General features: G+C 33.5%; 1 protein-coding gene across 2 annotated transcripts in view; it reads right to left on the reverse strand.

The window, feature by feature from the left end:
- Positions 1-381: 381 nt before the first annotated feature.
- The window catches only part of LOC144964863 (PAN2-PAN3 deadenylation complex catalytic subunit PAN2-like), a 39,662-nt gene continuing 19,230 nt past the window's right edge, over positions 382-20,813 (reverse strand). For both annotated transcript variants that reach the window (XM_078899579.1, XM_078899580.1), the window contains exons 16-31: positions 20,057-20,241; positions 19,807-19,839; positions 18,059-18,198; positions 16,923-17,032; positions 16,503-16,601; positions 16,041-16,177; positions 15,193-15,319; positions 14,295-14,492; positions 13,646-13,736; positions 13,191-13,345; positions 12,900-12,985; positions 12,611-12,668; positions 11,233-11,412; positions 10,108-10,201; positions 8,844-8,947; positions 382-2,384 (exon numbers count right to left, since the gene is read on the reverse strand). In XM_078899579.1, the coding sequence (XP_078755705.1) occupies positions 2,277-2,384; positions 8,844-8,947; positions 10,108-10,201; positions 11,233-11,412; positions 12,611-12,668; positions 12,900-12,985; positions 13,191-13,345; positions 13,646-13,736; positions 14,295-14,492; positions 15,193-15,319; positions 16,041-16,177; positions 16,503-16,601; positions 16,923-17,032; positions 18,059-18,198; positions 19,807-19,839; positions 20,057-20,241 (1,905 nt within the window). In that variant the 3' untranslated portion in view covers positions 382-2,276. The remainder of the gene's footprint in view (positions 2,385-8,843; positions 8,948-10,107; positions 10,202-11,232; positions 11,413-12,610; positions 12,669-12,899; positions 12,986-13,190; positions 13,346-13,645; positions 13,737-14,294; positions 14,493-15,192; positions 15,320-16,040; positions 16,178-16,502; positions 16,602-16,922; positions 17,033-18,058; positions 18,199-19,806; positions 19,840-20,056; positions 20,242-20,813) is intronic.

Raw genomic sequence — 20,813 nt, forward strand, 5'->3', positions numbered from 1 at the left:
AAAGGAAATAATATTGGGATAGCGGTCGCACCAATAGTGCTGACGTTCCTGCCCACCATGGGAAGTCAAAAAACCCTACTCAGCATCTTTTCCTAAATCAAACAAGTTTAAGCATTAGGTAGAATTAGAAATTATTACTTTGTTTTGTTTGTTTTTAAGGGTTTTACGGCGCTTGCAACACATTTAGGTCATACCCAGCGCCAGTAAAATGAAAGAAAATAGGACAGTAAAAAGTTCTGATTTACTTTAAAATTTCAAGAACAAGATGAAAACATTTCATTTCTCCAACCTAACTGAAACGAATTACCCCACCTCCTGAAGTTGGTGAGGGTAAGGCAGATTACAGATTCTTTTTTTTTTTTTTCATAAGTAAAATACAACTTTTTCATAGGGTGAAAAAAAAATATATTAAAAAAAATAGAACAATTCAGAAAATTGATTACTTTTCCTGTATAAATTAAATATTCCAATGAAAATTTTATTTTATCAAATTTCGCAAACCCACATTTAGATACAGCCTTTCATTTCGCAGCACTATGGGGATTTCACTGCTGTGTGTTCTGGCATACAGGGTTTTTATTTCTTCTTGGCCCAATCCCAACAAAAATCATATTTTAGAATATTCAACCAATGCCTTATGTTACCTTATACGTCAAAATGGCATAATTTTAATATAATATGGCCGATTTGAAATATCAAGATTAACTTATCATCAAAAATGCTGGGAATTTTCCCTTTAAAATTGTAATTATACACATAAAAATTTAAATTACAATGGCATATATATCAAGTATCTGTCATTGTTTGTTCCAAGACATCTTAATCCTATCAAAAAGATTTCTGCATATGCTGATCAAGTTTGTTTTTAACGGTTTTACGGCACTTGCAACATAAATAGGTCATATCAGCGCCAGTAAAAAGGAAGAAAATTGGATATTAAAAAGTTCTAGAATTACAATTAAAAGCACCCAAGAGTATGTAAGATGAAAGGTAATTAGTTCAAATAGGGAACAGATGTAGATTCCAAGAGCACACCATAAGTGTATTTAGTTTGAGATCAGCTAAATGCCTCATCCTGACACAAACACAGGTCCCCGCCAAGAGGAACACACTCAAATGTTTTTAAATTATATATATATATACAACAAAAAATAATACAGTGCATAACAGTAACAGAGATATGATTTACAAGACAAAAAATAACATCTCCCAAAACATTTGATGGTTTCACTCGCAGCCAGGGTGTATGGCCAGGGCCAGGATAAAACCATGTTATCTCACTCCAAGACAATGAAGTAATAAATGCAAGTTGGAAAACAGATATTACAGTATAGAAGATACATTAAGTGCCATCCTGCCAATGTGGGCAATGTCAATGCCCAATGTCAGGAACTCCACCCAGTATGGCTAATAAATCACTTTACTTAAACATTGTCCTACCTTTTAAACAAAACCGAGGGCATGTATAGGAGGGAATCTTGTCTTCAAAATATCACATTTAAAAACAAAACAAAAACAAAACAATGAAAAAAAATAGTAGCTGAATTATAATGAACTTATTTTTCGAATCTTTCTTTTAAAAAAGGTTAAAAATCAATACATTATTGTTAATAGAATGCATTTGAACCAGAATATAAATATAATTCAAAAAATTTTCAATGTTTAGCCCACTAAATAACTAACAACATGAATTTAAATTTAACCCTATTCCCAAATAAAAAATATAAAAATTGACACCCAAAACAAAAAGTTGAAGAGGATTTTTATTTGTTTACGGATATTTTGAACAGGCCTGATAATTTAGTCAATTATTTTCAATTTGTAGCATATGATGAGGAATGAATGCATCTCAAAAGAAAAACAAAAGGCATATGCAGACCATATTGGTGAATACCTTAATTCTATAACCCAAGTTATCTAATTTATATGTTTTACATTGACTCTCGTATAGCCATAAGTGACAATTTTTAAAGAAAATCTATTAACATATCTTTGTCCCTAAATATCCTAAAGTGAATTCATGAGTAGATTTATAAAAGCTTTCTATCCCCTCCTGCAGGCAAAAAAGTCACAACATTTCCATCAAATTCATCCCTACATTCAACCTTGATGAAATGTTAAATAAAATACACTACCATCATTGAGAACCAACAGAAAAAAAAAAAGAAAAAAAGAAAACAACTTTTTTTTTTATTTGCTTCATGACACCATTGAATAACATGCTATATACAGTTCTGATATTTAGAAATCAACAAGAAAACAAGAAGGCATAAATATTAAAGAATATCTGCTTCGCCTTCACCCACTTCCTCTCCCACAACATCAGGAATTTTCCAGGACAGCTTACGTCCTTCCTCATAGAGCTCTTTGATGGTCGAAATCATCTGGAGATACAGCAAGTAAAAACACAATATGAGTAATATCTTTCACATTTTTATTTGCTTAACTTAAGTCTAACCCCAATCGGAGCATGGACCATCGAAGATGCTTTGCCATTTGACCCTTCCTCAGGTCTTCTTAGCCTGAATTTATAGCAAATACAGATTTGGTTAACTTACAACAGAAAGAGACCCTGAGAACAAAGTATTCATGTGTCGTCTAAGACAAAAATCCCATCATGTCACAGGAACAGGATAACCAAGACAAAAAGGGAAAAGTTTAAAAGGCTATATTATTATACCAATAATAAACAACTAACAAACCACACAAAGAGACGATTATATTAATAATTTTTTTAAAATAAAATTTTAAAACATTTTCAATTTTAAAAAAAATTGACATAGTAGTAACATTTTATTCCAAGAGAGGAACAGAAAGAGTCCAAAAGATATAAGGGGTTTTAAAAAGAAAAAATTGGATTTAGATAATAATCCTCTGTAACGAAATGCTTCCGTGTAGGCGTCAGTTTACGACAGGATGTACGTCGTCGTAGTATTAGTTGTTGTTGTTATTGTAATCCCTCCGGAACAACCCTTCTTTTGTTGATACAGGTCGTATCAGATCATGCACCTATGGCCCGGAAGTTTGAATTAAACTACGTAGTGTGGGTGTTATTGTGAGAAAGGCATCAATCTTGTTTTCGCCGTAAACTTATAAGCAAAGTAGGATCCCTGTATTCTACGGGAGTGACTTTGTTATGGTATGGCTTGATTGATATCTCGTAACTATGGGGCTGACGAATTTATTTATCCTTGATATGAGGATGTCCGGTATCAGGATGGGTTGTTGTTGTCCATGATTATGGAATCTGGGGGAGTTTTAAGGAATTTCAGATGTTTACGGATATGACTAACATCCGTTTGTGTGGGTAGAATTTTGCTTCGTTTGCTTGATTTTTGCCTATAAATGCCAGAGTTTTGAGCAGTTTCTTCAGACCACTCAGCGGAGTCTTTTAGGCTCATTGTCTCAAAAGAGACCAGACAGCGGAGTCTTTTAGGCTCATAGTCTCTAAGCGATAACCACAGCGGAGTCTTTCAGGCTCATTTGTTTAACTCTTGTGTAGAGTTGGATTAAAGTCTTGTGTAGACTTTGTAGTGCTCAAAGTTCGAGCTGAAACACGTTTTGTGTTAACTCTTGTGTAGAGTGTGATTTAAGTCTTGTGTAGACTTTGTGGTGCTCAAAGTTTGAGCTGAATCAAGTTGTGTTATAACTCTTGTGTAGAGTTTGATTAAAGTCTTGTGTAGACTTAATTTGTGATTTCAATAATCTGTTCGGCTCTGGTGAGATTTTTGAATAATATGTTGTGATTACAATTATGATTGTGTTTTGATATCAATATCATAATATCACTTTAAATTTTGATTCTCAATTAATTAATCAGATAATGAAATTAATTGTGTAATATATTCTTGTTGTAAAGAAAATAAGCTTTTCTTGCTATAAAGCATTATTATTTCATATCTACAAAGTAAAGCAATATTAATCAACATTAATAAATTGATTTGTTAAAGTAAAATAATATTTACTCATTTAAAGTAAACATATTGAGTGAGTTCGAATATAGATAGAGTTATATTCGTATGATTATCATATTATAACAAAATCATTTTCTTTCTTTAAAGTGAATGAGCCGTCGGAGGCTGGGCTTTAACAAGCCAACTTTAGGCTATACGCTCATAGCTTGACACTAATAGAAACTGAACATTTGCCTGTTTTATAAGTTACCTGTGAAGAACCATTTGCTTATTTTAATATCAGAACATTGAGAAACAATTGATCTGTTTATGAATACTGTGAAATCAGAACAATTTCAAGAAGAGACAAATTAACAATATTAGAACAACCTTACAGTTTTTGTTGAATATCAAGGACACTCTTTTGGCTTTCTTCTACACGTCTGGATTGTGTTTAGTTAGTTAGTTAATTATTAGTTGCCTGTATGACTGTGATGGTTGCAACCTATCTGTGAGATTGTCTGATGTGGTAGCGGTTTGGTAAAGTATTGATAATTAATTGATTTAATTATATATTTTCATATCGCTTTCATATCATATTCATCATCACACCATCTCCATCAATTTGTCATCCATCCATTTGATTTCATACTTATGACATCTATCATTTCATCTTCATATCTCATAATATCTTTGTTATATTGTAATAAAATATATCTTCATTTAGCTTCAAAACCTTTATCAACGTATTGTGTTTGGTTATTGATCGGTGTCGTAGCTTGAATATAGCACACATAAACAAGGTTGCAAACTGCGCTACATAAGCATACGGTTTACGTGCGCACTTTGTGACATAATTTGGTGTCAGAAGTGGGATTCTTATTGTTGTGCATTCAAGAGACATCGCGACCAAACAATTGTTGAGACAGGTTAGGGAGTTGTTTGAAACTTGAGATAGATAATATCTTTGAGTTTAAAGCAAATTGGTATCCATTTAATGGTTATAAGACTGTCATTACACGCAAGGTGTAATACAAGTTATTCTGGTAAAATCCACTTGTTCAGTTCTAAGTTGTCAGTCATCTGTCATCGTGATACGGATCACTGAGTTAGCGCGTAAGCGGTACTCGCGCTGTAAAGCCTCCACTGTCCCCCCTCTCCCATTTGTAAGGAACGAAGGTGGTTGTTGGGGTAATTTGATTCCGTGTAGGAATCTGGGAGAATATTGTGTTGGTCCCGTGTGAGGATCTGTATTAAATCATTTGTTCTGACTTTCTATGCACATATAGTAAGTCAAGGTATTGATTCTGTGTAAGAATCTGGGTGAAGATATTTTGTTGATTCTGAGAGAGAATCTGGGTGAAGATATTTTATTGATTCTAAGAAAGAATCTGGGTGAAGATATTTTGTTGATTCTAAGAAAGAATCTGGGTGAGGATGTTTTGTTGATTCTAAGAGAGAATCTGGGTGAAGATATTTTGTTGATTCTAAGGAAGAATCTGGGTGAAGACATTTTGTTGATTCTGTGTAAGAATCTGGGTGAAGATATTTTGTTGATTCTAAGAAAGAATCTGGGTGAAGATATTTTGTTGATTCTGAGAGAGAATCTGGGTGAAGATATTTTGTTGATTCTGAGAGAGAATCTGGGTGAAGACATTTTGTTGACTCTAAGAAAGAATCTGGGTGAAGATATTTTGTTGATTCTGAGAGAGAATCTGGGTGAAGACATTTTGTTGATTCTAAGAAAGAATCTGGGTGAAGATATTTTGTTGATTCTAAGAGAGAATCTGGGTGAAGATATTTTGTTGATTCTAAGAGAGAATCTGGGTGAAGATATTTTGTTGATTCTAAGAAAGAATCTGGGTGAAGATATTTTGTTGATTCTGAGAAAGAATCTGGGTGAAGTTATTTTGTTGATTCTGAGAAAGAATCTGGGTGAAGATAGTTTTTATGATTCCGTGTGGGGAATCTGGGTGAAGCTATTTTGTTGATTCCGTGTGAGGAATCTGGGTGAAGCTATTGTGTTGATTCCGTGTGGGGAATCTGGGTGAAGCGTTGGTTCCGTGTGAGGACCTGTATTAAATCAGTTGTTTTGACTCTAATATACGTCTATATTAAGTCAATGTTTTGATTCTGTGTAGGAATCTGGGTGAAGCGTTGGTTCTGTGTTAGGACCTGTAGTAAATTTGTTTTGATTCTATATTTGAGTCTATATATAGATCAATGTTGAATTCCGTGTAGGAATCGGTATTAATTGCCTGTTTTGAATCTGTTTTGGGATCTATATTGACCGCATATCGTTAATAAGGTTACTTGTAATACCACTTTATTCTACGTGAAAGTAACATTTACGGCAACAGTGTCGATAAACATATTGAAGTTTGTTTATTTGAATTTGAATTGGTTTGATTAATTGTCCTAGAGATGGATGTGGAAAGATTAATTAAACCTGGAGAAAAATTGGAGTTAAGGGGTGAAGATCTCCGTGCTTGGGTGACAGCCCAGTTACAAGAAGATGAAGAGAGAAAAGAGAAGGAGAGAGAACGTGCCAAAGAAGAGGAGGAGATAAGCAGAGCACGAGCTCAAAGGCAAGAAGCTCTGATGGAGAAAGAGCTTGAACTGCTTAGGTTAAAGTCGGAGTGTCAGGCTTCCTCCAACAACGACAGTATGACAAGTGACATTCGATCATTTACTCATGCTCCCACTGTTAAGAGTCCTCGACTTCCATGTTTTGACGAAAACAAGGATCATGAACCACCGAAATGCATGACACACGGCAAGGTGGAGTTGAAGTGTGGATGTGTGATGCCGATGTTGTCTGTTGAAGGAAGGGACAACCATGAGCCCAAATAATTGTCGAGATCGATGTGATCTTGAGGCATTTCGATGATCTAACTAAATGTTGTACCAAATTTAGTCTTAGGGGGGAGATATGTAACGAAATGCTTCCGTGTAGGCGTCAGTTTACGACAGGATGTACGTCGTCGTAGTATTAGTTGTTGTTGTTATTGTAATCCCTCCGGAACAACCCTTCTTTTGTTGATACAGGTTGTATCAGATCATGCACCTATGGCCCGGAAGTTTGAATTAAACTACGTAGTGTGGGTGTTATTGTGAGAAAGGCATCAATCTTGTTTTCGCCGTAAACTTATAAGCAAAGTAGGATCCCTGTATTCTACGGGAGTGACTTTGTTATGGTATGGCTTGATTGATATCTCGTAACTATGGGGCTGACGAATTTATTTATCCTTGATATGAGGATGTCCGGTATCAGGATGGGTTGTTGTTGTCCATGATTATGGAATCTGGGGGAGTTTTAAGGAATTTCAGATGTTTACGGATATGACTAACATCCGTTTGTGTGGGTAGAATTTTGCTTCGTTTGCTTGATTTTTGCCTATAAATGCCAGAGTTTTGAGCAGTTTCTTCAGACCACTCAGCGGAGTCTTTTAGGCTCATTGTCTCAAAAGAGACCAGACAGCGGAGTCTTTTAGGCTCATAGTCTCTAAGCGATAACCACAGCGGAGTCTTTCAGGCTCATTTGTTTAACTCTTGTGTAGAGTTGGATTAAAGTCTTGTGTAGACTTTGTAGTGCTCAAAGTTCGAGCTGAAACACGTTTTGTGTTAACTCTTGTGTAGAGTGTGATTTAAGTCTTGTGTAGACTTTGTGGTGCTCAAAGTTTGAGCTGAATCAAGTTGTGTTATAACTCTTGTGTAGAGTTTGATTAAAGTCTTGTGTAGACTTAATTTGTGATTTCAATAATCTGTTCGGCTCTGGTGAGATTTTTGAATAATATATTGTGATTACAATTATGATTGTGTTTTGATATCAATATCATAATATCACTTTAAATTTTGATTCTCAATTAATTAATCAGATAATGAAATTAATTGTGTAATATATTCTTGTTGTAAAGAAAATAAGCTTTTCTTGCTATAAAGCATTATTATTTCATATCTACAAAGTAAAGCAATATTAATCAACATTAATAAATTGATTTGTTAAAGTAAAATAATATTTACTCATTTAAAGTAAACATATTGAGTGAGTTCGAATATAGATAGAGTTATATTCGTATGATTATCATATTATAACAAAATCATTTTCTTTCTTTAAAGTGAATGAGCCGTCGGAGGCTGGGCTTTAACAAGCCAACTTTAGGCTATACGCTCATAGCTTGACACTAATAGAAACTGAACATTTGCCTGTTTTATAAGTTACCTGTGAAGAACCATTTGCTTATTTTAATATCAGAACATTGAGAAACAATTGATCTGTTTATGAATACTGTGAAATCAGAACAATTTCAAGAAGAGACAAATTAACAATATTAGAACAACCTTACAGTTTTTGTTGAATATCAAGGACACTCTTTTGGCTTTCTTCTACACGTCTGGATTGTGTTTAGTTAGTTAGTTAATTATTAGTTGCCTGTATGACTGTGATGGTTGCAACCTATCTGTGAGATTGTCTGATGTGGTAGCGGTTTGGTAAAGTATTGATAATTAATTGATTTAATTATATATTTTCATATCGCTTTCATATCATATTCATCATCACACCATCTCCATCAATTTGTCATCCATCCATTTGATTTCATACTTATGACATCTATCATTTCATCTTCATATCTCATAATATCTTTGTTATATTGTAATAAAATATATCTTCATTTAGCTTCAAAACCTTTATCAACGTATTGTGTTTGGTTATTGATCGGTGTCGTAGCTTGAATATAGCACACATAAACAAGGTTGCAAACTGCGCTACATAAGCATACGGTTTACGTGCGCACTTTGTGACATCCTCTCTGAAATGCGTACAATATCTTTCCATTAATGGACATCCATCTAACTGATCTGTTGTAAATGCATAAAACATAGAAATTCAACCACTCAGTGAAGTACACAATCTACAACTTTTCCCAGATATTATCAAAATCTACCCACCTTATCATGGTCCTCATCCTTCAATTTTTTGTAATAGAGGTAGAGTTGGAGAGCAGTTCTTGCATCTTCTGCAGAGTCATGAGTATACGACTGAATGTTGATCTCTGAAATGCAAAGAACCGGAAATTTGTAAAAAAACAATGGTGAAGTAATGCACATTTATGGAGCAAACTAGCGCATTACAACTGGCTAAAAAAAAAAAAGACATTTTTAAAACAATATCTGTTTGTTTTTGTTTTATTTTTTAGGGTTTTGCGGCACTTGCAACATATTACTACGGTCATATCAGCACCATTAAAAAGGAAGAAAATGGGATAGTAAAAGTTCCAAGAATAACAATTTGTTTGTTTTTAAGGGTTTTACGGCAATACATTAAGGTCATATCAGCACCAGTAAAAAGGAAGAAATTGGGTTAGTAAAAAAGTTCTAGAATTACAATTAAAGCACCCAAGAAAAGGTAAGACAAAGGGAAATTGGTTCAAATAGGAAATAGGTGTTGATTCCAAGAGCAAACTATCAAAGTACTTAGTTTGAGATCACCTAAAAGTCTCATCCAGGCACAAGCACAGGTCCCCACTAAGAGGAATACACTCAAACGTTTATAAATCATATACATGTACATAATACAGTGCATAACAGAGATGATTTACAACTAAAAAACAAAAAAAAAACAAAAACATAACACCATCTCCCGAAACTAACTATACATCTGAATGTTTCCCTCCCAGATAGGATATCCGGCCAGGGCCAGGACAAAACCAAGTAATCTTATATCAAGACAAAGACAGAAAGCATGTTGGAAAACAGATAAAGGGTGATAGATAGAAGACACAGATCAGGAACCCCACCCAGAAAGCAATATCTTTTGAACAATCTGCATACAATACAAGGATTCGATTTGTTGTATAATAAGAATTGAGTTTAAATAATCAAACTTTGAGAAATTGTTGATCACCATATTTTGAGAAAATTTTTCTTAGAGCACAATGATTAGAGCCTGATCGCGTTCTTTTTAAAAATTACTTTGAATAAACAGCTTGGCCCATATTGCCTTTCATTTGATACAATCTTATGTCTTCACTCTAAAAGCAAAATTAGGGGGACAGGTTTACACAATCAAAGATGACTAAATAATAGTTCAGATTTAGCAAATATTTACTACAACACTAGTTTTGTGTTTAGAGTGCGTAAATTCTCGTTTTACAATTTCCTTCATTAAAATCATCAACATCGACTCGTTTTGTGACATTGTCATTTGACTTACTGAGGAAATACCAGGCCAAGAACTTGAGGGAAATGAATCTCTGCTTTGGAAGGTGATACAACTCCACTGTGTCCATGACTTGTGGTTTGGGAACCTGTTTTTAAAAAAAAACATTTAAAAAAAAAATTAATTAATTTAAAATATATATATATATATATATATATATAATATATATATATATATATATATATATATATATATATATATATATATATATATATATATATGTAAAAACGTTTAAAAATGTATTTTGACTCAAATATATTTGCAAATAAATCTGTTCTTTTTGACATCAATTAAAATAGTAGACGCAAACACAATTCAAAGGTAGACATTTATTTATTTCCTTGTTTTCAGAGGTTTTCCAGTACTTTGAGTACTTTGGACACTATTAGTAATTTCAGCACCAGTAAAAAGTAAAATATGAGAATAGCCAAAATGTTTAGATCAAGTTAACAACTACTAAAGAAAAAAAAAGTTAGGCAAAGGGGATTAAAAGATGTCAAGAGTGGTTTCATGTAAAGAATTGAGGAATTAAAAGGCCTTGTTCCACAAAATCATAGATCAATAACATTGTTTAATTCCAAATTTAAATATTTCTTGCAAAAAAAATTTTTTAAGTCCCTGAAAGAAACATAAAATTAAATTGTCACCATTGGCAAAATGTCCTTACAAATCGAGTTCTGAATTCTATATACTATTGTATATTATACAAATGTCGGCTGATATATATTGAGCATTCCTAAATAATTAAAGAGATTCATTTGTGCTGCATGTCATACAAACATTCTGAATCTTCTCATGGTAATGCAGCCATTTTACAAAAATATAGTATTCCTTAAGGTCACATGTGAAAATAAAATACCATCTCTTATTTTTGCCACGGCAATGTAATGCTTTATCATTTGCATGCATTAGAGCCTGTCATATCATCAACACAATGGAATCATTTTTCATAATTTTATTTCTAATTGAGACAAACCATAGGATGCTTTATTATTGGAAGTAAAAAAAATGACAAAAATATTAGGACAACCACGATAAATATAATACAACAAGAAAGAAATCACTAAGGTTGGTGAGTGTTATGACAATACCCAACATAATGGACAGCAGAATGCTCACCAATAGATTGATGACTCTAAAGTCTTTCTTCAGACCATGACCAACAAAGATGACTCCATTGTCAACCATGTATCGCAGCTTGAGGTAGGTCGACTTGAGGGTGGTCAAGTGCTTGGTTGACAGATTGGGATCCAGGTCTCCAGGCTTGATGCCAGAGTACTGGGTCAAATAGTCCACCACCTATGTGCGAATAATATAAGCATAAACTTAATTAAATTTCTTTTTAATCTACCTTACATTGCCTATAAACAACTCAACAATTACCTCTAAAGACAAAATGTTGGAGCCCTATGTTTTAATTATAATATTATTTTATAATGGCCATTGTAAATGCCTTAGAACCTGCTGTTACCAGGTAAGGGCTATGTAAAAGCTATTTATTGTTAGTAAAAGCAATGACCCGATCAGAGCATCTTTAGAAATTAGTTTAGTGCACAAGAATCCAATACCACAAAGCGTGCCATCTGTTATGTATCTGAAGTCTTTTTTGCTTGTTTACCAAAAGTTAAAAAGAAAATTAATGATAAAATAATTTTTTTCTTTGTTGTCGTTTAAATTAGGAACATGCCTTGCTCCTTATTCTGTGATGATATTTGTCAATGAAAATACAGTAGGACCCCAAAATCTGGAACTTCTCCAATCGAGAAGCCAAGCAAATTGGGACAAAATCCTGGGAATCTGAATTTTTCTCTATATCTTACTCCTCTGATTGGGAAAAGGCTCCCGGCCTGGACAATTCCCTTTTTCACCTCGCCAAAATAAGTTCTCGCATGAACAATGACAATGGAGCAGAAACAAACAAATAGGTGAAAATTGTCACCATGAAAAAAATAGCATATACACTTAACACGGAAGTATCACATGTGAATTATATACGTGGTCAATGTCAACGCTTACTACAATCCTTTTTGTCTCCAACAAGCTATGTGTGAAATATAGCATGTAGAAATAATCTTATTCCCATGCATTAATGGAATAGCAAGGTCCTTTTGTGGTTGTTAATTGACAGTTCTCGTCCATGTTTACACTAATACTGATTTTTCTTTTTTTCACATGGAATTTACAACAACAAAAATTAGGTACATTTCAGTGTATGGGTTTCTATAGAACATTCAAACTTTAAAAAATCTTTCGTGATTAGATTTTTATGCTTGTATAGGAGAATGAAAAGGAGGGGTACGATAAAGTGAAAATAAGTTTGCGGAATTGGGCATATTAAAAAGGTTGTCTTTTTGAGACTACAGTGTAAAGTATTTTCAAAATGATCATTGTGAACTCTATGGCACATACATTCCGTTTAAACCTATATTTGAAATGTAAAATAGAGAAGGAAAACCTTCTTTGATCAGGTAAAAATTTCAAGGGGTAAGCACTGTACCTGTTCTTGAGTACTGATGTAGTCATCAATAAATGGCTCTCCTTGATTTGGCCCAGATCTGAAAATTTTCAAAAATATTGGTATAATGTTACTCAAAGAAATACTTGAGAAGAAATAAAAACTAAATATTTATTTCATTTATATAAATTTTTTTAGTTGACTGAGAATTGAATAAAATAAAATACTTCATAGACAAAATCACAGGTATTTAGTTGGGTTTTTTTTCTTTTCCTTCTCCTTTTGTATTGTTTTGAATTTAATCTATTACCAAAGCTATGATACAACCTACCCTCTGATGCAAGTGATTCTGGCTGCCGCATTTTGGGATGGAATGATTGTAGATCTTGTTCCGTCACTACGGAGCTCTGCCTCTTCCTGCAAACAGAACACAATATTTCTACATAAATATCTATTCAAACACTATTACCTATAATTCTGCAGGTGTAATTTTAAATCATTGGTCTAAATTTGTTGATCTAAGTTAATTTGCTTTGGCTTTTCATTCTGTTCACGACTAGTTTAAATAATTTTTAAAATTGCAGTAGCTCTACAAAGTAATTGAATTTAATAAAGTATGTACCTCTTTCAAAGATACGAATTCTGCATCTAAAGCAACAATATCCCCCTTTTGTGGCAGCTCTTCTGGTGTGAGTGGGAAAAAATCCACTTTGCGTCTCTCAGGGTTTAACAATGCTGTGTCATTGATCAAAATGTCGGCAGTATCCCACTCATTAACTGAAACATTATAATAAAAGACAACATGACAACACGAATCATCATTACTTTATTTATCTTATCTTAATGAGTCAAAATGTTTTTGATAATCTATTTACTACAATCAAAACTATTAACAAATTGGTATCTTTAGTGAAATCATACATTCTTGTTCATTGAACTGCAGAGACTCATACATACGAGACATTATCTTGATTTTTGGCAAGACAAAGGGAATGAGAAATCAAAAAAAAATAATAATCAAATATCAAAACATGTAGCCACTCTTAATTTCTGTAACCATAACACCAGTGACTTTACCTTTAAGATTGTGAAATTCGACAAATTGTCTCCGTGAATAATGAATGATACATGGAACATTCCAGTTCAACTTAAAGTCCACAGCTTCATCCTATGCAAAGGAAAAGATATTTTAAAGTGATTTATTAAATAACAATTGGCTATTTACAGACACAATGAAATTCTTAATTTCCCTTTAACTAAGATGGCCTCCAAACAAACGAACGAACAAAAAATGATAATCATAACCATTTGCGACTAGCGCATATAAAACGGCGCTTACTACAATAAACAAATGGAAGGGCATGTTCTTTATCAAATTCCTGACCAAATCGAGAGTTGTTAGGCTTGTAAGTAAAATGGTGATATTTGGTTAAAGAAATGACTTGGATAATACTGCGAAAAGTTGAACATTATAAAATTCTGTTTATGATCTTTTTGTTGAAAAAAAAACCAACAAATTTATATTTTTAAAATACAAAAAAACAACAACAAAAACCCCAAAAAAAACGGGAGAACATTCATTTTAAGACATAAAAAAATCTAAATAAGTAGAATTTTTGTTTAAAAAAACAACACCCTTGCAGTATTTCAAATTCAGTAAAAAGTAGCACTGACATTGCTTCTTGTAACACTTTTGACGTGACCTATCTTTCAAAACACTTCTTACCTTTTCAACAGGAGTAATGCAAAAATCATTGATTAGGTACCACTGGGTGCAGGTGACTCGTTCCTTCCGTTGATGGTATTTCTCCCCCACTTTGAGACATGTAACCAGATTACCTCCAGAATGATCCAACACATGACTCACCACACTATAAAGTTCATAGTAACGAACGTCATCATTTGTTTCTAATGGTAAAGGTTCCTACAGGGAAAGAAAAATCAATTCTAAAACTGAAGGGGTCTTTCATATGAGATAATAAAACAAGACAATACTAAAACTTTCCAATTTAAATGCGGCTTTGTGGTAAGACGCTTGCCTTCAGTCCAGCATGTCCTGGGTTAAAGTCCCACTCTATTCCTTGTAAAAGGCTCTTTTCTCATTCTCTCACCATACTCTGGTGTAAAATGAGTACCTAGCTGAAAAAAAATAATGTAATATTGTCTCGTCCTACATGTTAAATGCTGCTATTGGCTAGGGTTCCCTTTTAAAGGTCTTTGAGCATGTCAAGTGGATATTCTGCTACACAAATGCTCGTTTTCAATATCCTTTTGTAAATAAAATTTTCCAATTCTTTCTAAATTTAATGATTTGCCATTTCCCTTAATTTCTAGAAAAAATTTTCAATAATTATTTTCTAAAAGCTTTCATTTCTAGTTTTAAGGCATTTTTCAGCACATTTTAGCTAACATTTTAGTTGTTTTGCTTTTTTGTTACATTTTTCAAATTTACACTATAAGCCCAAATTAAAGAAACATAATAAAATGATTTTTAAAAATAATAATAATCAAAATACATGATTTTAACAATTCTTTCAAATCATTTCATCTTCTTTCCTTGCGCTACATTTTGTAATTAAAATATTGGTTATTCACAAATACTGAGAAAAAATACAGCCATCTACCTCATCCGATATTTCCTCAACTTCCACTCCACCTTCAGGTTTCCTTGTGACCTTTAATCCCAGAGGAATCCAACTGGGTCCAAAGTCTTCATCTTCTACGACTTTCTTAGGGGCCTGGTTATCACACCTGAAAAAAAAAGTCAATCATTTTAAAAGGACAGCACATGATGGATATCTAATCTTACTATATATTTAGCTGTAAATTTACACACCAATTTTTTAATAAAGTTGATAAGGTAAAAATATCTGGATTGTAAGCTTTAATTTATAAGTTTCCACTTTTTCTTTTGATTGATTGATTTATATTGTTTAACCTTTGGACATAAGAAAAACAAATAATTTTTCAATTAATGTAACTGTGCCTATGGGCTGCTCAGCAGTCTAGATTCTTTCAAACTGTTCCAGCTTTGTGGTCTTGTGGTAAGACACTCTCTTTTGGATCGAAGGTCATGGGTTCGAGCCTCGCTCAGGCATAGTTAAGTCCTTGGTAAAGGCTCTTTACTCACATTCTCTCACCGTACTCAGGTGTAAAATGAGTACTTGGCCATTAACAGCGTTGTCTCTGTCGAAAAAATATGTAATATCGCCTAACAGGCATCATGTCTCATTCTTCATGTTACCTGTTGCTGTTGGCCAGGAACCCTGTGTAAAGTGCTTTGAGCAAGTTTAGAGGATATTGCTCTATACAAAAGCTCTATTTTTTTTATTAAAAAAAAAAATTAAACAAGATAACTGCTAACATACCAGATTTATAGGGAGATCGACCCAATAATATAAATCTTACATAAGCACTAGACAAATCTCTTTAAGCATTTGACTATAGATTATAAAATGAATGAAAATCATACTCTCTTGGCCCATCATGCTGGAAGCGACAGTCAGGTCGGTGGCAAGCCATGCCAAAGCGACACTTGATGGCAGACTGGTTGCTTGGTTTCATGTATGCAGTAGCCGACGCTGTTTCCTGGTGTCTCTCCCTGACAAGCTTAAATGACAAATATTGAGAAACAAAATGACATTATAGGAAAAGAATCCAAACATGCAGTATACCTACAAGTAATCGACTCTGCCTTCATAATGTTTAACAACATTTCATAGAACGAAATTCAACTACTGGCTCTCAGCCAAGATCAAACATTGTTAAATATATATTTATATATACTGAATATGCAACAATATAACTGCATTTGCTTGTAGGGTGTGTCTTTACTTGTAAATCTAAAGACGCCAATTAAAGTTTGAGAAAAAAAAAAGAAGAAGAACATAGATTGAAATTTTAAAAGTCGTTGCAATGAAAATTCTCAGTTTACCTGAAATTGAGTTTTCCAGAAATTTAGGTTTTTCTCCATTTCTGTATGACAATTTAAGGCAAGTATATCCGGTAAATTCTGAACACTTTTGCGTTGGCACTGAAATGAAAATGACAGAGAAAAATACATTTTTTAATTTAACAACAATAACCAAGTAGTAGTAGTAGTAGAAGCAGCAGCAGCAGCAGCTATTCTTCCCCCCCCCCCCCTCCTCGTTTTCTTTGGTTATTTTAAAACTCATATCAGTAATCATCTTTCTTCCACTAATAACATTATAAAAAAATATGTTCAAACTTTATCAGCATACAAATCTAATATTGCAAATCTTGCTCTTATGGATTGGAAATAGACAATAAAATCAATGAAAATAAAATGTGAAACAATTTCATGATACAAGAAAGGTGAATATAGACTATTTACATGATGCTGGTAGCGATTACACTGGGCGCACCAGGCCTGCATGTTGGTGGATGCAGTCATACTGTGTTGGACAACATCACCAAAGCTGATAACAGGGGGTCTTCCGAACTCTGTTGAAATGACATAATGATCGTGATAATAAAAATATGTAAATTGACAAATTTTTTTGTTTGTTGCTTTAGGTCTCTTCCAACACAATTGAAGTTATATGAGAGACCGCTGAAACAAAAAAACAAGCAATCTAACAAAAATAGTACAAATGTAAATCAAAATCATAACCTAAAGATATCATAAGCTAAATTATAAATAACCAAGAACAAACAGGCAGAAGATTTACAGAAAAAAAATATCCCCTGTCAAAAATACAATCACAAACCAAAGAAGCAGGATAGGCTAGTAAAGAGAAGAAGAAACGACATCACTATCGGATCGTACACCCATGCGAACATCATAGGTATATGATTCAAGGGTGATGCTCCCATCCAACCACCCGCTAAATTGACAAAGAATACATACGTAGTAAGCACTATGATAAAAAAACAACACGAGATTATTATTATATATTTTTCTTTAAATCAATATATAGTCTTGTAATATCTTTCTCCTTTGCATGTGCATCAGAAACAAAAGAATTCTATAACAGCAATTGCTGCTTTAACTGTTTATAAATATATTATAGCAGTTTTATTTCTTTAGTTGAAATCATAATCATCTTAAATGTTTAGTTTGCAAACACAATATCACCAATTTGGTCCTGGTTGGTAACTGGAACTGATTCTCTAAATTTATTGCATTGGATTAAAAATGTGATAATTAGGAACAGAGTCCTTTTAAACTGCTTACTGACTGCATCGTCAATAACAGCCACATGTATATCTCTGGATTGAGCATAGAAATGTAGTTTCTCTAAAACCAGGCCAGAACTTTATGAATCGGATATTTTAGGTTATCAGAAAGGCAACACAACTTAAAAAACTATCTTATGAGCATAAATACAAGAACAACGACAACAATATTAAAAAAAGAAAACAAACAACACATCACACTATTATTTCTCCAATAGTTTTCCTCGTTGACATAAGAATGCTGGAGGGTTAACATGTCTTGTAATTAAGATAATTCAATTTTCTACTTACCATCAGGCTGACAGTCCGGGTACATCAGATTGATGTGTGTCCCATCCACATCTCTCTCATTAGTCACCCCACACTTACACTGTAATGTAGACTTTGTTTGGATACCCAACAAGTCACGGATGATTGAACGAGTCATCGTTCTAGGTCACAGAAGAAAAAAAAATATAATCATAAGGATAACTAGATTCAAACTTAAAACACAACTTATTCCAAAGGTTGCAAACTGTAGCAAGAAATTCTACAATCTGACTGTCTGTTTTTATGTTTTTAGGGGTTTTACGGCGTTTGCAACATTAAGGTCATATCAGCACCAGTAAAAAGGAGGAAAATGGGGATAGTAAAAAGTTCTAGAATTATAATTAAAGCACCTAAGAAAAAGTAAGACAAAGGGGAATTGGTTCAAAAAGGAAACAGATGTAGATTCCGAGAGCACACTACCACAGTACTTAGTTTGAGATTGCCCAAAAGTCTCTTCCAGACACAAGCACAGGTCCCCATTAAGAGTAATACACTCAAAAGTTTTACAAATCATATATAATATGTAAATAAAACATAATGCAGTGCATAACAGAGACGATTAACAAGACCAAAAAATTTGATCTCACAAAACTCTTAACTACACATTTGACTGTTTCTCCCAACGAGGGTATCCAGTCAGGGCCAGGACAAAACCAAGTAATCTCATCCCAAGATAAAGACAGAAAGCATGTTAGGGGATAGAAGACACAGAAAATGCATCCCTGCCCACTATGGGAGGTCATGAACCCCACCCAGGAAGACACAGAAAATGCCTCCCTCTCCACTATGGGAGGTCATGAACCCCACCCAGGAAGACACAGAAAATGCCTCCCTGTCCACTATGGGAGGTCATGAACCCCACCCAGGAAGACACAGAAAATGCCTCCCTGCCCACTACGGGAGGTCATGAACCCCCATCCATACAATCTGATTGCAAAATGTCGCACTTCACGATCTCTAATCAAAAGCCTCTATCCGAATACAAAAGTATGAGCTTATTGTTGTAATGAAGAAGGATTAATGATATTTAGAAAAATTCTTGTATCCCTCAAATCTGAGTATTTTTCACAAAGATCAATCAGTCTTAAATAATTCCTGAGCCTCGAGAAAAAATAATTCAAAATCTCAGGCAGTAAACGAACCCATCATTGTAGCTAATGATATTCCAGAAGGTTAAGGGAATAATCTTTAGAATGGGCAAGCTTTCTGACTTCCAGTCTGTCAAAAATTCAGGCGGATGCAAACAGATGAAAATCAGCTTAATTGTCTTCCATCACATTCATTGTGGTCAATGATTCACATCAGGATTACAACAAATGTAACCCATCATCTTTAAACAATATTGTGTCATGATTGATGATCAAAGTGCTGTAAAATGTTTATGACTAAAAATATCGCATTTGGGTTGAGTTTTATATGTTATACGAAGTAGCACGAGTATAATATTTTAGAGTGTTAAAAAGCCAAGATTTCATATTCTTGATCAGTTTAACTTTAGCTTCGCTATTTATCATTTAGTTCACCCCAACATAATAATACTGTTTTGAGGTGATGGGTCACAAATTATCCCCCCCCAAAAAATCCTTCCAATGGAAAATTTTACGTGGAAATACAGAGATTTTCTTTAAAACAACGAGTATTGAAAATCCTTCATATTGACATTTAAATAAAAAGCTTTTTACAGTATCATTATTGAGATCTTGGGAGATAAAAATGTAGAATTTACTTACACTTCAGGCTCGTCCTCTTCTTCACAATCATCACTAAAGAATAAAAGAAAATAAAAAAATTTAAAAAGATCTACAAATATACAAATAATTTTTTTTCCCTTAAACTATATTTTCGAGCAAACTTTAGATAGCTTATAAGATCTTTGCATTTTTTTTTCTCTTGACTGAAAAAAAATTAACATAATATTCTTGAAACTGAATAACAATTATGATTTTGAATGGGTTAAAACATCTCCACTCTAAAACTGACCTGCCCTCTGCCCCTCCGTTTTGATTTTCCTGGGATTTTCCTTCATTCTTCTTTTTCTTCTTGTTCCCTTTCTTTTTTCCTTTCTTACTTCCATCTTTGGACTCTTCTTCACCTTTCTCACCATCTTTTTTTTCACTCGTCGAGCCTTTATCACTATTGTCAGCTTCAACTGGAACACAAGTTTCCTAAAGACAAAAAATCAAATTATATTATAATTATTCCTTAATTTTTAAATCAATGTGAACGAAATACTTTTCATTATCAAATGAAAACATATTAGAAGTGTTAAACATTATAATCTGAATTGTTACAGAGAAGTGGTCAAACAATATAATCTGAATTGTTACAGAGAAGTGTTTGTTTTTGTTTTTAAGGGTTTTACGGCGCTTGCAACACATTAAGGTCATATCAGCGCCAGTAAAAAGGAAGAAAATTGGATAGTAAAAAGTTCTAGAATTACAATTAAAGCACAAAAGAAAAGGTAAGACAAAGGGGAATTGGTTCAAATAGGGAACAGATGTAGATTCCAAGAGCACACCGTCAAAGTACGTTTGAGATCACCTAAAAGTCTCATCCAGACACAAGCACAGGTCCCAACTAAGAGGAATACACTCAAATGTTTACCAATCATATAATATAATATGTAAACTAAACATAATACAATGCATAACAGAGAGATGATTTACAAGGAAAAAAATAGAATCTCCCAAAACTATAATATACATTCGACTATTTCCCTCCCAGCCAAGGAACCCCG

This window comes from Berghia stephanieae, chromosome 2, assembly GCF_034508935.2.
Source record: "Berghia stephanieae isolate SIO BIC M18660-M18661 chromosome 2, UCSD_Bste_1.3, whole genome shotgun sequence".
Lineage (NCBI taxonomy): Eukaryota > Metazoa > Mollusca > Gastropoda > Nudibranchia > Aeolidiidae > Berghia > Berghia stephanieae.